Consider the following 16,136-nt stretch of genomic DNA (forward strand, 5'->3'; position numbering starts at 1 on the left):
AGTACTTCAACTTATACAAAAAAGAGAAACTTTGCCTTGACATCTAATTTAGTTTTTATATTTTATTTCAGTTCATCTTTTATTTTATTACGAGTAGTGGAATTCTGATTCTGTAAAAGCGTCTCATAATGTGGAGCTTCAGTGACGAGATGAAGTTTGTTATCTCTGATGAACACATGATCAGAAAATATCTCAAACACACACACATACACATGCAGTAACAGAGTCCACACACACACACACACACACACACAGTCTTGATATCAGCAGGCGACTGAAGGATGCAGCGTTTCCTCATGTTAATCTACGGTGAGTTACTGATGTTTTTACGACAGAAACCCATTAATGAAATACTTTGTTTACTTGTGAAGTTCACAGTGAAAGTCACTCACTTCATATTTACCGGATTCCTCTTTTGTGTTTCAGTTTTGTTGGGATTTGTGACAGAAATCGGTACTTCTTTTTATTCTTAATTTCACTAATCTTCTACTTTAATATAAAATTTCCATTCAATTGAACTACACATTTCTAACATAAACAGTTAAATAAGCTGCATATTTATCAGTCATATAGATGAATTTCATGTATTAGTATTAATAAACTAAATGTTTTAAATGCACAATAACAAGTTTTATACATTTATAAAGCTCTACAATCTACATGTATACTTTTTAACCGATTAAATTGAATTGTTTTCACGATTAACACATTTATGCTCATCCTAAGCAATTGAAATAAATACATTATGATGTACAATTGAAAACACTTTACAATAAGGTTACATTTATTAACTATATGAGTTAACATAACACTTCTAAATCATTTATTAATGTTGTCTATGTACAGTACATTTCAACATTTATACATTATTAAAATCAAAAGTTGTCTCTGTTAATATTATTTAATGGATCTCAGTAAACATGAACACAGTGAACACTTGTATTTTTATTAACTAACTTCAACAAATGCTGTAAGAAGTGTGTTGCTCACTGTTAATTAGTGACCCTGGACCACAAAAACTTTACATGGGTTCGTTATTTTAAATTAATATTTATACATCATCTGAAGGCTGAATAAATAAGCTTTCCATTGATGTGTGGTTTGTTAGGATAGAACAATATTTGTCAGAGATGCAACATTTGAAAACCTAGAATCAGAAGATGCAAAAAAATCGAAACATTGAGAAATCGCCTTTCAAAGTTGTCCATGTTTGCGATTTTGCTGCATTCACTCGCAAAAATAAACATTTTATATATTTACGGTAGGAAATTTACTAAATATCTTGAATAATGGAACATGATCTTTACTTAAAATCCTAATGATTTTTGGCATAAAAGAAATATTGATCATTTTGACGCCGTGTCCTAACCTAATGTGATACGATAATATTCCTGCGACAAATAATTGTTCTGTCCACACTAGACACGATCAATCAAAATCAATCAAAACCCACAGCCAATCAGAACAGCGTGTGGGCGGAGTCTCGCGGCACCAGAGAGCAATCCTGACGGCACTCACAAGAAAATGTACAAGTAGCTTCATAATCAAATTCACAAATATTACACCATTTAAACATTAATAAAAATACATAGGCTGAGTTACTAAAACAATCTTTGTCAAATAATACACTTGTTTATTCACAGTTTGAACGTTCTTGTTTCCATTTGTGTAATTTCAAGATCTGAGGTGAATTATCCATTGTTGCTTTTACAGCTACAAATCTGGAGCATAAATGATATTCAAAGTCACATTACACGCTTTTAACATTAAATAAAGCACATAAACAGAACCTGAGATTATCATTGCCACACTTTGTGTTTGTTTTTCCAGCGCGACGTCACAGAAAAATAGAAAGCGTTACTAAAATAGAATCGTCTCGTGTCGCCGTCGCGGCTGGTTAGGACAAAAGTCTGATCAACATGGAAAAGACGCTTAATCGCGCGTTTAAAAAAAACGGTTTCAAAGTGCAAGTTTTTGAAAACGTTCTCCTGTAAACAACAAAAGCGCAAATCGCTGAAGATGATGATGTCATGCACATGCGTGTTACGTGTTCAGTCTATAGTGTTCATCGCCATCTACTGGCCTGGCAGCAGAACACAGCGTTTTTAGTCGTTTACCAGATCCGATGAGTAGCATCTGCCTGCAGACACGGAGGCTGCATTTTCAGGACCCCACTTCTAGGACCGCATTTCTAGGACCCTAGGTTTTTAGTGACAACGCCACCTATCGAATTAGAGGACCAGCGAAGATGAATGACATTCAGAGTGTGAGTATCAAATGCGAATCAATTTTTATTTGTTTAACTTTAAAAACAATTTTGATGCATTTCATTGGAAAGTTAACGTTGCCAACGTGCTGGTGATTTGCTAAACAGTCTTGAATGCATAGCCATCATATATTAGCCTCTAATGCTGGAAAATGAATTGTTAGCACGTTCACTTAACGGAACTGTTGCATGATAAGCCTGTGTTGACTTATTTACAGCACAATAAACTGTAGCATGTTTGTTCTGAAAGCTTGTTTATTACTCATTGTCTTTCCATTTTAATTCAGTTAAAATAATCTTAATGTTTTCACTGTCACCTGCTCACAGTCAGCCTGTTTAACGTTACCCACAATACATGTTATGTGTACGTCTCTTCATTTTGACATGGTTTTATAAAGTTGGTTGAGACATATGACATTTTAATAGTCAGACATATCCGAGAGGCCATTATAATAATTGAAATCCCACGTGTTAGATTGTGTCATTTACTGTATACTGTACTCTATATGAAGTGCTATCAAGGACACAGCTCAGGGTAGGCAATAGTATGACAAAAGATAAATAAATAAATTGGTTAAGCACTAGGCTTAGGCCAAATTTATGTCTATTTATTTATATGAAATTAACTTAAAAATGTTTTTCAAGAAACGACATGAGTGTTTCTAGAACCTTTGTTCTGAGAACATCAAAATCATTTTTTTTTTCAATTCTTTGAACAGTATGCAATAATTGTATTATGAAAATTAATTGGTATGGAGATTGATATCATTATTTTTATCATTATCATTACTCTGTGGTAACTAAGATCTTTTAAATATGAAATTTAAAATTAGAGAGTAGAACATGGTCAACTAAATGTTCCTTATTTAAATCACTTCTCTTTCTCTCTCTTAGGAGTCAGTGATGATGTTGTCCATGTGTTTGTCCATCCATTGAAGTTCTGTCTATGTGGTTCACGTCATGATCAAATTTGTTTTTTTGTGTGTTCAAGTTCAGTGGTTATATATTATTTTGTAAAATATTTTGTGTGTTCAATTTCAGTTATATATTATTTTGTAAAATATTTTGTGTGTTCAAGTTCAGGTGTTTTATATTATTTACTAAAATACAAAATCTTAAATCTACCCCCAGAGTCATCCTTGTCTTCCCTCTGTACTTGAAAATGTGGTCCATAGTGACTGAAAAGACTATAAAATGATTCCTTGTTTATTTTACTTGAGTTATTATATGCTACTTAGACCCAATAATTTCTCAACATTTCTAGGAACCTGGTTTAATTGCAATAAAGAAAGTAGTATTTGGGTGTAATAAAACTTGAAAGAAAAGGGTCTTAGAAACGCAGTCCTAGAAGTGGGGTCCTGAAAATGCAGCCTCCGGGACTGCAGACAGATAATATTGGATCCGATCGTCTTCACAGTGGTGTCGTCTGTACGCGGGAAACTCAAAGGAAAAACTAAGCATATCGTTGTACCGGCTCATACTGAATACCAGGGTTTATTTTTGTTATGATATTAACTTTTAATATACCGGTGTGTGCCGCTTTAACAACGATGGGAACGCGGCGCGACACTGTTTGAGAGGGTGTTTTCACTGTTCACTGGTGATGCACAGATGTGTGTGTTACTAGCGTGACGGTGGAGATGGAAAGTTTGAACTATAATTAATAGTTGTCGAATTATATTAGTGTTTCCCATACATAAGATTCACAATATCAACACTGACATCGTTGGATAAACATGAGCACTGACCGCTTCACAGTCAACGCGCGGCGCGGGGGTTTTTATATGAATGTGTCTGAAGGGAACGGACTGTCTTTAGAAAAGTTTCAATGTTATTTTCATTTCATCTTTCTTTATTTTTTCTGATAAAGTAGCGTTTATGAGCACATAAAAGAAAATCGATAATTTTGACCGATACAATGTATTGCCACAAATATACCCGTGCGACTCGTGACTGGTTTTGTGATCCAGAGTCGCAATAATAAATGAACTAACATGACTAATAACTAACGTGGCCTTACTGTAAAGTGTTCCTGGATATATTGAGGTGTGTTTGCGGTCTGACAGGCGGGTCGAGTCTGAAACCGGTTCTGACTGGTCCCAGTAAAGCTTATCTGAGATCTCAGGTCCAGTTTCACTGTGAGGTCCCAGGCTGGACTTCACCTCTGACCTTTGAACTCAGGAAGGACACGGGGGATCTTATTAGAGCAGAAAACAACATCAAGGCCACCTTCCACCTGCAGGTCACCGAGGGGTCAGAGGGCAAGTACTACTGCGGGGTCACTGGAGGTCAAACCAGCAACAGCATCCAGTTCCACGTCGTGAGTGAGTGAAACCAGAACATTATTGTAATTAAAAATGACGAAATTCAAATCTGTTTTGATTTACAAGTACAAGTCAGAAACTGAAATGTGCTATTGCTATTGTGTTATTTGAGTATTTTAGTTATTCATATTCTGAAGGAGCTTTTGTTTTATATTAATTTTTATTAGTTTTAGTAATTTTTGTTTTTGTCATTTTATTATTTATATATTATATATATATATATTATATTATATAATATGTATAATATTATACATATTATTTTCATAACATGAAAATGCTTCAACTTCAAGGCAACGTTTCTAATTTTAGTTTAGTTTGTTTTTCAAGCAAATATTTATATTTTATATTTTAGTTAAATTTTTTGTTATTTTGATGGTTTTGTATTTTTTTACATTACTATTAGTATTTAAGTTTAATTTTTTTATATAATTATTTTTTATTTCATTTATTTTAAGGCAACATTTCGAATTTTTGTTTAGTCAAAGTTTTTCATCTAATATTTATATATTATTTTATTAAGTCCTTTTGTTTAAATATTTCTATTTAGGCTTAATTTATTTTTATTTATTTCAAGTTTCATTTTAATTTGTTTAATTTTTTAGCTATTTTGTTGTGTTTTTGTAATTTGTTATAAATATTTACTATTTACTAACATTTTAGTATTTATTTATTTCCAGTCAAGTTTTTAGTTTAATGTGTGGCAATATTGTTTTGTGTTTTTGTATTTTTATTAGTTATATATATATATATATTACTATTTCAGTTTAATACATTTCTTGTGTCATTTTTTATTTTATGGCAACATTTCTCATTTTGTTCAGTTAAAGTTTTTCATCTAATATTTATATATTACTTTATTAAGTCATTCTTTTTTAAATATTACTATTTAAGTTTCATTTATTTTTATTTCAGTTTTAGTACTTATTTATTTACAGTTAAGTTTTTCATTTAATTTTTTGCAAATTTGTTTTGTGCTTTTGTATTTTATTTAAAAAACATTTATACATATTACTATTTCAGTTAAAAAAATTTTTGTGTAATTTATTATTCTATTTATTTTAAGGCAACATTTCAAATAGTTGTTTAGTCAAAGTTTTTCATCTAACATTTATATTTTATTTTAACTCGGCTTCATTTCCCAGTTTTACTCGCCAGTACTAACCCTGGTTGTGAGTGACGACGACCGTGTTTGATTGACAGATATTTTGGTGTTGTTGTCAAGTCAAGTCATCTTTATTTATATAGAGATTTTTAAAATAGAGAGTGTTTCAAAGCAGCTTTACAGAGATAACAGGAAAATAATGCAACACAGTTTGTGTCTAGAAGAAAATAGAGTCAGTCCAGCTTAAGTAAGCTCAGTGATGGTTCATTTTTGTTGTAAAAATAAAAGTCATTAATTTAGTTTATGTATATATATATATATTAGCCGCTCTGGAGAAACCCGTGATGTCATTGTTGTGATGTTTTGTCCCGGTCAGCTCCAGTCATCGGTGCCAGTGTGAGCTCAGATCCAGATCCCCCGATCCTGTATGAAGGACACAAGTTTTCCTTGCGTTGTCTCGTCAGGAAGGGAACGCATCTGTCCTTCACATGGCATCATGACCAACAACAGGTCAACGCTTCATCAGATATATATCGGCTCTCTGGAGACGCTCTCACGGTGGACACCGCGAGTGAACGGCATGCTGGGACATATGCGTGCACAGCTCAAAACATGATGGAAGTCAACCCGAGATTCTCCAGCAGCCGAAGCCTCCATGTCATCGTGAAAAGTAACAATTTGACAGCAAACACACTGCAAAAATTGTAATCTAAGAAAGTAAAAAATCTTATGTCTAGAAAAAATATTGTTTTTTGCCAGGAAAGATTAAAAGTCTTTAAATCTTTATTTAAGAAAATTGCTCTTCTTCAGTCTTTGGCAAGTGAATTTTAGCTAATTTTGAGGTAGATTTTACCAGAAACAAGTGACAGCTATAAAGTGCAAGTTTTTGTGCATGTTTAGTTAGATTGTTGTGCTAATTTAATAATAATAACACCCCTAAAAATTCTAATGTCAACAATCTTAATTAAGAGAGGACAAATATGATTTTTTTTTGTTACACTGCAAAAAAAATCCCTTCTTGATACAAGCAAGATGCACTTAAATCTAAGTAAAATGTACTAAAATTATTAATTTATTGGGTTGTTTTAAGAATTTTCATTTATTTTCAGGTTATTGTGTATTAAATATGCTGAATTTAAGGTTAAAAATTCTAGTTTTTATGCAATCTTCACTAAAATTACTTATTTAGTGCTTATAAAAAGTAAAAACTGCATAGTTTTAAGCATTTTTGTCTAGTTTTAAGATAGTTTCCAATAGCATTTATTAGTGACTAGATATTTATGCTATTTTCAAGAATTCTTACCATTGGCAGATTTTTTTGCTTGATTTTAGTACACTTTACCTAGATTTAAGGGCATTTGCTTGTTTCAAGGGCATGTTTTGCAGATGCTACGTTTGTTTTTGTTCAATATAACTGTTTCTCTAAAAATATGCATCCTATTTCAGAACCGGCTTAATGTTTTATGATTTTCAGAGTACATCTCGACGCTTAAGTTGTCATTCGTGGTCTTCTCGAACGACTCGAGCCTGATGGCCAACATTAGCTGTCGTTTGGCGCGTGGATCTCCGCCTGTGACGTTCAGTTTACTGGTGAATGGACTGGAAACGGATGTGAAACGTGTGGATTCACTGGAGTTCTGGTCCGTTCGGCCCGTCTCTCTACGTCTAGATATGGGATTGGCTCAATGTAAAGCTCAGGCAGAAACACAGCAGCTTCTGTCTGATCCTGTGCCTTTACACGTGGGTGAGTATGTCTCGTTTTATTTACTGGTATTACATTACTTCTAAATGTAATTAGGTAAAGGTTATCTGTGTGTTTAAAGTCCCCCTGTGGTGAAAATACAGCTTTTAATGTTGTTTATATGTCTATGTGGTGTTTTGTGTATGTGGACAATAGGGCTTTGACTCCGAACTTCGTTATTCGAATAGAATTTGAATATTTAAAAATGATATTCGAACGAATATTAGGCAGCCTTTAATATTCAAACCTGTTATGGGCATTATTTTTTGTAAATGTGTTTGCTTGTAACCTTTGTTTTCAATTCAGATTCCGAGGCTTTTTCACGCCTGGTGAAGTTGTGAATCACGAGCTCATTAGCAAGGCAATTATTGGTCATGTGGGCTCCTGTAGGTGACGTTAGTGCCCTGGTTAGCGCAGCGCATATTTTGTATATGAAAACAATGGCCACGCCAATTTGAAAAGCAACGTGTGGCGCTACTTACATTTTACCAGGTATTCGTTCACTGTTAACATCCTTCTGTGAACGGTAAACCCCGGCTTCTTTAATCATTTTGACAACGATGAGCTAATGTTATACCGCTGAACTTTTAGTCATCATGAAAACAAACAGAGCGGTGCGTAATGGAGTGCATCAGAGCAGCATCAAGAATATCAAATACATTGCCGAGAATCTCTTATTTGCATCTTAAGTTTATTGCCAATAATAATGACAGGTTTGCGAAAAGTGTAGAACTCGGTGACGGTGAGCTCGCGCGAAACACATCTTCAGCACAGGAACTCATCTGATTGGCCGATGCGTTCAACAGAGATGTCTGTGATTGGCTACAATACTCAAGGCTGCAAAAGCACGTTGCAAGTACCTTTAATGCAGAGGTAAAAATTACACATTTGTTTTTCTGATTAATTGTGTTGCTCTATGAGAAAGACAAGGTAACAAAATATTCTGGGCTTTACTTAAAACATTCGGGGATTAAGCCCGCTTAGCTCTAGCGCCGCGGCATTTAATGGTCAAAATATTAATAATTAATATTCAAATATATTCAAATATCTATATTAATAAACAAACGAACTTCGAATATGATTTTTTGGAAAAAGTCAAAGCCCTAGAGGACAACATCCGGATACAAGTGTAAACGCAGCCAAAGACAGTCTCAAAAACACGCTTTGAAATCGCTGGTGTTTCTGACGTCACAAACTACCTTGTAACCAATCAGATCAACGTGTGATCGTCAACGAGTGGATCTCTGAGTGAGTGAGTGGAGGCAGGGCTCATTTGCATATTCATAGAACCGCGGATACTAAATGAAGCAGGGTGTCGAGTTACAGTCAAGATATTTTAAGGGACGACTAAATTTATTTTCAAGGAAAAAACTTTTAAATATGTAATTTTGGTGATGATTGACTACAGGGAGACTTTAATTGCAATTTTGACCCGGTGCAACTTATTTTCCGAAAATCATCATATTAGAATAATTTCTGAAGTGTCATGTGACACTGAAGACTGGAGTAATGATGCAGAAAATTCAGCTTTGATCAGAGGAATAAATTACAATTTACTATATAAGTGTCTCAATCAAATCTCAATATCTATTAGTGGTTTGATGGCACAAACCTGGCAAAACTGGCGACTTATTCTTCCTTTAAACGTGTTTTTTAACTGGTTTTGTTAGTTCCAGTAGGTGGCGCTTTGCGAGTGATGGTAAAATACCTCTATGATGTCGATGCAGTGACGACAGCGGCTCGGCTCACATGTTTCCCCGACAGAGGAACGTTTCCCACGTTCTCCTGGTCTCTGAACCGTTCCTCCCTTCCACCAGAGGGCGACGCTCACCTGGTGATGCAGAACGGGCAGATCTTATTCCTCACGGACGTCAGCTCTGGTTATTACCGCTGCCGGGCGAGGGACAGTTTCAACGACAGCTCAATCTGGGTGGAGAGTGAGGACTTCTTCATACAGAAGACAGGTGAGCGTGTGCTTCTTTACGTCCTGTGAATATCAAGAAAGACGTTTAAGTCGCTAATTCTTGATTTTTATGTAATATTGCAGTATTATAAATGATTTATCGGTGCACATCATTATTGATTTAATAATCTTGAATCAGAATAACTTCAAAATAACTTTGCAGCATCTCTTCTCTTCTCTGATGACGAGGGCGGGGCTATAACCTGTCACTCACATGAGATCAGCCAATAGCAAACCACAACCATCCAATCAATTCACCACGGACACAATCAAGCTCCGCACACATTTGTTCTTGTTCCAGAAGCGTTCCACTCGGGCCAAACCACAACCATCAAATCAATTCCAGATATATTTCTTGCCTATAGTGCCGTATATATGAAACGCTGCTGGAACAAGAACAAATGTGGGCGGGGCTTGATTGTGTCTGTGGGGAGTTATTTGGATGGTGGTGGTTTGCTATTGTTGGTCTCATGTGAGTGACAGGTTATAGCCCCTCCCTCGTCATCAGAGAAGAGAAGAGATGCTGCAAGAGGAACTTATTCTGATTCAAGATTATTAAAACAATAATGATGATGTGCACCGATAAATCATTTAGGGGCTGTTTACACGACACCGCTTTCAACTAAAAACGTAAAACTTTTTATGTGCTTTGACAATTCATTTACACGACAACAGCGTTTTGGGTGCCAGAAAACGCGAACTTTCGAAAACAGGTTTCAAAGTGCAAGTTTTTGAAAACCGTCTCCGTGTAAACAACAAAAACGTGAATCTCTGGATACGATGATGTCATGCACATGCGTGTTACGTGTTCCATCGCCATCTACTGGCCTGGCAGCAGAATACAGCGTTTTTATTTGTTTTCGCGGATCCGTGTGAATGGGGATTGTTTTAACAGTGGTGTCGTCTGTACGCGAAAAACTCAAAGGAAAAACTTCTCCGTTTTAAGCATATCGTTGTTGTGTAAACCTACCCTTAGAATAAACACTGCAATATTACATTCAAAAAATTGTCCGTTTTGATTTCATGGTGACTTTAAGGAAAGTTGATGATGGTTTCGTATGTTCTTGCACAGATTTGTCAGCGACGCCCATGGAGGTCATTGCGTTAGTTTTCTGTGGTTTTCTATTGATGGTCATCGTAGGAGCCTCATGTTTTCTGTTCTGGAGGACCAAGCACAGAAATAACTCCTGCAAACATTGCATTAACCGTAAGTTCAGTCCACTAGTTTCATCATGTGTTTTTGGCATAAGGTTTTTATCATGCTTTTCTTTCTCCCTTCTCTTTCAGATGAGATCCAGTCTGATTCGATGCCGTGAGTTTTAGTCTGTCAAAAGCTTCATTTGGATATGATGCCGTGTAAGGAACAGATCTAATCTCTCTTCTGTTCTTCTCAGCAGAATGAACTTTCCAGCTGGCGTTTCCTTTAAACCTCAAACTGTGGAAATGAAAACATTCATCGTGAATTTTGCGGACCAGACCAGACCTGCTCCAACCACACTATAGTTTCTAGTGATCCTGAAGACCTTGATTAGCTGGTTTAGGTGTATTTAATTATGGTTGGAGCTAAACTTTTTGTTGTAAATGTGTTGTATCTTTAAGATTGTAAGGCTTTTATATACCAATTAAATGTTTAATTTACCAAATGTTGCTATTGAACTTGCTTTAATAATTAATTAATTAATAAATAGATAGATAAGGTATATATAAATAAATAAATGCAAGGCCACAAACATAGGCTAAGTGACATTGTTGTATCATCAATGAACATGACAATCCAACACTGTAAAAAATATATTGTTACAAAAAAAAAGTATTGGAGTATTTTTTGTGAAAGACTTTGTTTTAACAAGAGCTTGGTTTTAAAACAGAATTCAATATTCAATTCAATTCTAATTGACAATCTCGTGACTTAATTCTTTTTATTATGATCTTCGATTCACGTGCATATCAGGTAACTGTTAGGCCTACGGTATGTCGATTTTTTCTTACAGAAAACAAATCTATCTCTTAACTAAAGCTGCATCTTGTCAGTTAGATTTCTATGTTAGATGATGATAACACTCAAGTGTAAACATTTATATTGCACATTTCAGTTTTATATTAAGTAATATAGCCTACTAATTATGTATTTACCCGATCGTTGTTAAAATTTACACATTTAAACGACGTATTCACGAAATTATCTTGAAACAGCAATAGCAAGTAAAAACAGAGTTATTGTTTTAGCTAAATATTCCGTAGATGGACAATGAATGTCTTTTCTGAGATAACGTCGTCCTCAAGCTGTTTTATTGACGTCTTTTCGCGTTTAAAACACTGGCTGAGCGATTACATGATACATTATTCCTTTCAGTAAGTGGTTACGTATTTTCAACATACCTTCTGGTGTTATTCATGTTATATTCCGTGCTATTATTACTACTCGTACTGAGGAACAGATGATCGGTTCACGTCACGTGTCGTTTAAACTGAGGCAGCGTTATGGGAAAACCGCGCCAAAAACGTCAAGAGCGCCAAAATAATTTTTATGTATTAATTATAGAGAATGTGAAAGCTCAAACTTTGTTTCAAAATGAACAAATTGCAAAGTGTAGTAGTGGATGGGAGGAGCGCTATAAATGTATGTTTATGATAGGATTTAACCTTAATTTACAACTTTACACCAGTAGGTTGTGATGTTGGTATACTTACTCGAGGACACATACTAACTTTCATACAAAGTGTTGTCAATGCCAATACTTCCTTGTTTGGTTTCTTCATCATTGATTTTGTTGGTGCATCAGATGGGGAAAAAACTGTTCAACAGAATGTGTGTCACTGGGAAGAATGTGCTCCATATGGCCCATGGCATGAGGAACGGTTTATAATTTTCCTGTCATGAAAGTGTTTATGTCATCTTTCCGAACTTATCCTTTATAAAAACCGTTATGACTGAAGGCAAAATGACTGCAGAGCACTTTGACTGATTGTGGATCATATATGAGGAATCTAAAGAGGCCGAGCTTCATGGCTTTAGGCCGAATTATTGGTATTACAATATGGACTACAAACCTTCCGTCTTTAGCCATCAAAGAAGAAAATGATGGTGAATACAATACATAGTTTATTTAAGATGTTCATGTAATGTGTTCTCCAAAATCTTTCGTTGTTGTTGTGTGGTTTGCATTGGCATCTGCCCTATCTGTGCTCAACACATGGAGTGTTTAGGGTGGATCCCATTCTGTTGAAGTGAGACGCGTCCTTCACTGTGTGTGTGTTCACTTGCTGTCTGCATTAATATAAAGATCATTCTCTGGTGTTTGGATCTGGATATTCAGCGAGGATGGAGTCGATGCATGTTTCACTGATTCTCATAGGTGGAGGAAACTTGTGCATATCTGGTGGATGTTTTCATGTGGTGTCTGTTGACGTCTCTTTTCATTTATGTATGTATATTTTTCCACCAGGTTTTTCTGTGTTGTATCCAAGGACGGGTACGTGGCTTTCTTTTCCTGCCATTTTTATCTGGGGTTATATAGATAGTTATGGTTAAATGTGTGTGTGTGTGTGTGTGTGTGTGTGTGTGTGTGTGTGTGTGTGTGTGTGTGTGTGTGTGTGTGTGTGTGTGTGTGTGTGTGTGTGTGTGTGTGTGTTTAATACCCCCCAAAAGTCCCAAGATCACATATTTAGATTCCCAAGAAATGCATGAACCGATAAAAATACAGTAGTCAACATTTTAACTTTCATTAAAGTTATACAACTTTATAACAATACAATAATTTTGAACAATACCCGTTCTTGTCTTAGGACAACTTTGATGAACTTTTATGATCAGTTCAAATGTTGACTACTGCATATATATATATATATATACATATATATATATATATATATATATATATATATATATATATATATATATATATATATTGAATGCGATTCAAGTTGCTTTGGATAAAAGCATCTGCAAAATATATCAATTTGAATGTATTTGTTCACGGAGTTAATTATGAACTTCATTGCATTATCGCCTCAATTATGAGACAACACTGAATGTTTTCATCTTCAGCACTACATCTATTGCTTTATCATTTCAAACTCAACAAACTTGTCTTCAAATGCAATGGCATTCTGATATTTTTATGTGTTTTAAATAAGATGCCTGCAAAAAAAATCAAGAAATCTCTTTTTTCTTTACATTCTAAAATCACGCATATTTACCTGAGAAGCAAAATTACTTACGTAATTACGTTTTGTTTTTAGCAAACTGTATAAAAATAATGTGACTATGAGTAAAACAAGAAAAATATCTGACAGTTGGGTCAGAAGAATGTAGGCCTACTTAGCTATTTTAAAGGGTAACTAAACCCTAAACCAACTTTTTTTAGTTAATGATCTGTAAGAATGGGGCTTTATTAGTACTGTTCATTGATTCGAGTAACTTTTTTGACATTTGTGTATAAAGTGTTTTAATTCTACAATATATGGTGTAACAACGTCTGAGTGCTGCCCTCTTCAGGTTGAACGGCGGCTACTGCAGTTGAATTTTCCTATTGGATGTTTGGGGTGGTTCGTGACGTAAGGGGTTGTTGGTGCCGTAGGCAGGTTCCATACAGACAGAGGCGTCTCAGGTGCACGCCCCCCTCCGCTGGGCTCTGCCCACTTTTCCAGCATTTTTCAAATATTGCCAATGGGTGGAGTCAGGCTCTGACCAGGGGTTTAGTTAGTTACCCTTTAAAAGAAATGCAGGAATATTTTTATTACCCCATTGGCAGATGTTTTTTTCTTCTTCTTGTTTTAAGCATAATTTTTGATATATTTTTCACTTGTTATCTTCAGCCATTTTGCTTCTTCTCCAGTTAAAGCATCTTGACTTAAGAATGTTTAGATATTTTGTATTGGAAAACAAGACTGAGGAAGAGCTTTTTTTTTGCAGTGTGTGTGTGTGTTCTCGACTCTTTTCCTCTGTTGCAGGAGCTCTGTATGAGCACAAGCTTGATGAGCCGGTTCTGTCTGGTCCATCCGTTGCATTAGAAGGTTCAGTCGAGGAGTTCTACTGTGAGATTCCTGGGAATCTGACTTCGTTGGCTGTCCTATACGAGCTCTATGTAGAGTCGAACCCGGGGAAGATGATCGCGGAGTACAGCTCTCTGTCTGGACAAATAGCCACTTTTAATGTGTTGATCAAAACACAACATGACGGTCGACTCGTCTGCAAGGCCAGCGAACACAATAACACAGATATCCAGAGCCCGCTCAGTCAAGGCCTGGACCTCAAAGTCATTGGTAACTCATTAACCCTTTAAAACTACTGTATTATAAATGTTCAACATTATATTTTCCACACAATCTCCTCCAGTCCTTCTGTGTCTGATTGAGAGTTTAGACTCTTTTATCAAGTAAAAGACTTTAAGTGTAATTGTACAAACGTCCTCCTTCAGCTCGAGCTTCACGAGTCTTTCTAATGTCAAATAAAACATTTTAAAAGATAATTGCAACTTTTTATCTCACAATTGCGAGTTTACATCTTGCAATTCTGACTTAACGTGCAATTGCGATATTATATAATGCAATTCTGACTTTGTCTCTCCCTATTGCACTGTAAACCCTAACGCTCAAAATAATTAATTGTTTGGAGTAGGACAAACTTAAATTACACGAATTAGTTCAGTCAAATTAATTTTTATGAGTATTTAGCACTTTCTTTTTCTTTCAAGTTAACAGAACTGATATATTTTAAGTAAACTGTACTGTTTCATTGTTTTGAGTATTATTAAATTATTTATTTTAATTTAGACTAACTTAAGTTTAACTGAAACAACTGGGATATCTATTTCCCAGCATGCTCTGCCAACTTATTCGGGTTTACAGTGTACTTCATAGATTTAAGTTATATTAACTGAATGGAATTAGTACTATTAACTTTATTTACCCAAGTTATCTTAACAGTAAGTTATTGAGTTACTTGGACACAAATCAAATGTTTTTTTATGCTTAAATTGTTTGAGTTAATAAACTTAAATGATTTAAGGCAATCAGTTTCCTCAAACGGTTTGAGTTGAACTAACTCATCTGGTTTTACAGTGTGTTATAAAGTCAGAATTGCGAGATATAAACTCGCAATTGCGAAAAAAAGTCAGAATTGCGATTTATATCACGCAATTCTGACATTATAACTTGCAAGTGCAACTTTATATCATGCAATTGTGAGATAAAAAGTCGTAATTACCTTTTTTATTTTTTATTCTGTGGCAGAAACAAGCTTCCATAGATTTTATCAAGTAAACGCAAGAATAACTTTGATATTGTTAGTAATATTTCAGCTGGACTGAAGCAGGTTTGTTGATTATCATACATCATTTATTAGAAAAACCATGAGTATCAAATATAATCATTAGGCTTTTAAGGAAGGTTTATTTGTTCATCTCTCAAATCATCTTTGTATTGCATTGTGTTTATGTTTTTTTTAAAGCATTTAAACATCATCTCACTAAGACATGTTATTGGCAGATACTGATATTTATATGCATTTCATCAGAATTTCATTACTTTTTGTCCATATAAATATCAACATCCGCAGCAAATTGCAGTGTTTTTGTCATGTGTTTTGCAGTTCCAGTGAAGGACGTGAGAATCGTTTCTCATCCCGCCAGTAATAACGTGTGGGAAGGACAAACTTTGACCCTGCAGTGCAAAAAGAGCAAAGGAACGTACGTGTCCTACGAGTGGCTTAGGAAAGAAATTCCGGTTGAGACGCCGTA

General features: G+C 35.1%; 2 protein-coding genes and 1 long non-coding RNA gene across 7 annotated transcripts in view; 2 read left to right on the top strand and 1 right to left on the bottom strand.

Moving 5' to 3' along the window:
- The window catches only part of LOC143751394 (uncharacterized), a 33,088-nt gene extending 22,591 nt beyond the window's left edge, over positions 1-10,497 (bottom strand). Inside the window, exons 1-2 of the long non-coding RNA XR_013207208.1 lie at positions 10,367-10,497; positions 9,142-9,420 (exon numbers count right to left, since the gene is read on the bottom strand). This is a non-coding gene — a long non-coding RNA (uncharacterized LOC143751394). The remainder of the gene's footprint in view (positions 1-9,141; positions 9,421-10,366) is intronic.
- On the top strand, positions 234-11,206 carry LOC143751386 (Fc receptor-like protein 5). Of its 4 annotated transcripts, none has more exons than XM_077243959.1 (9): positions 234-309; positions 427-453; positions 4,333-4,590; positions 6,069-6,362; positions 7,167-7,436; positions 9,104-9,397; positions 10,469-10,603; positions 10,684-10,708; positions 10,794-11,206. In XM_077243959.1, the coding sequence occupies exons 1-9, from the start codon at positions 282-284 to the stop codon at positions 10,897-10,899; spliced, it is 1,437 nt and encodes a 478-aa protein (XP_077100074.1). In that variant the 5' UTR covers positions 234-281; the 3' UTR covers positions 10,900-11,206. The 4 variants fall into 4 exon arrangements, with proteins under 4 accessions (XP_077100074.1, XP_077100073.1, XP_077100075.1 ...); XM_077243958.1 differs by having other exon boundaries at positions 236-309; positions 10,791-11,206; XM_077243960.1 differs by lacking the exon at positions 10,469-10,603 and having other exon boundaries at positions 237-309; positions 10,791-11,182.
- Positions 11,207-12,618: 1,412 nt separating this feature from the next.
- Positions 12,619-16,136, top strand: part of LOC143751384 (Fc receptor-like protein 5) — a 9,233-nt gene continuing 5,715 nt past the window's right edge. The window contains exons 1-4 of one of the 2 annotated variants that reach the window (XM_077243957.1): positions 12,619-12,752; positions 12,843-12,869; positions 14,350-14,661; positions 15,989-16,136. The exon at positions 15,989-16,136 is cut by the window's right edge and continues 140 nt beyond it. In XM_077243957.1, the coding sequence (XP_077100072.1) occupies positions 12,719-12,752; positions 12,843-12,869; positions 14,350-14,661; positions 15,989-16,136 (521 nt within the window). In that variant the 5' untranslated portion in view covers positions 12,619-12,718. Of the gene's footprint in view, positions 12,753-12,842; positions 12,870-14,240; positions 14,662-15,988 lie in introns of those variants that run through there. The other variant, XM_077243956.1, reaches the window with a different exon arrangement.

This window comes from Siphateles boraxobius, unplaced genomic scaffold (genome assembly GCF_051911475.1).
Source record: "Siphateles boraxobius isolate OS27281-9 unplaced genomic scaffold, OSU_SipBor_1 254, whole genome shotgun sequence".
NCBI lineage: Eukaryota > Metazoa > Chordata > Actinopteri > Cypriniformes > Leuciscidae > Siphateles > Siphateles boraxobius.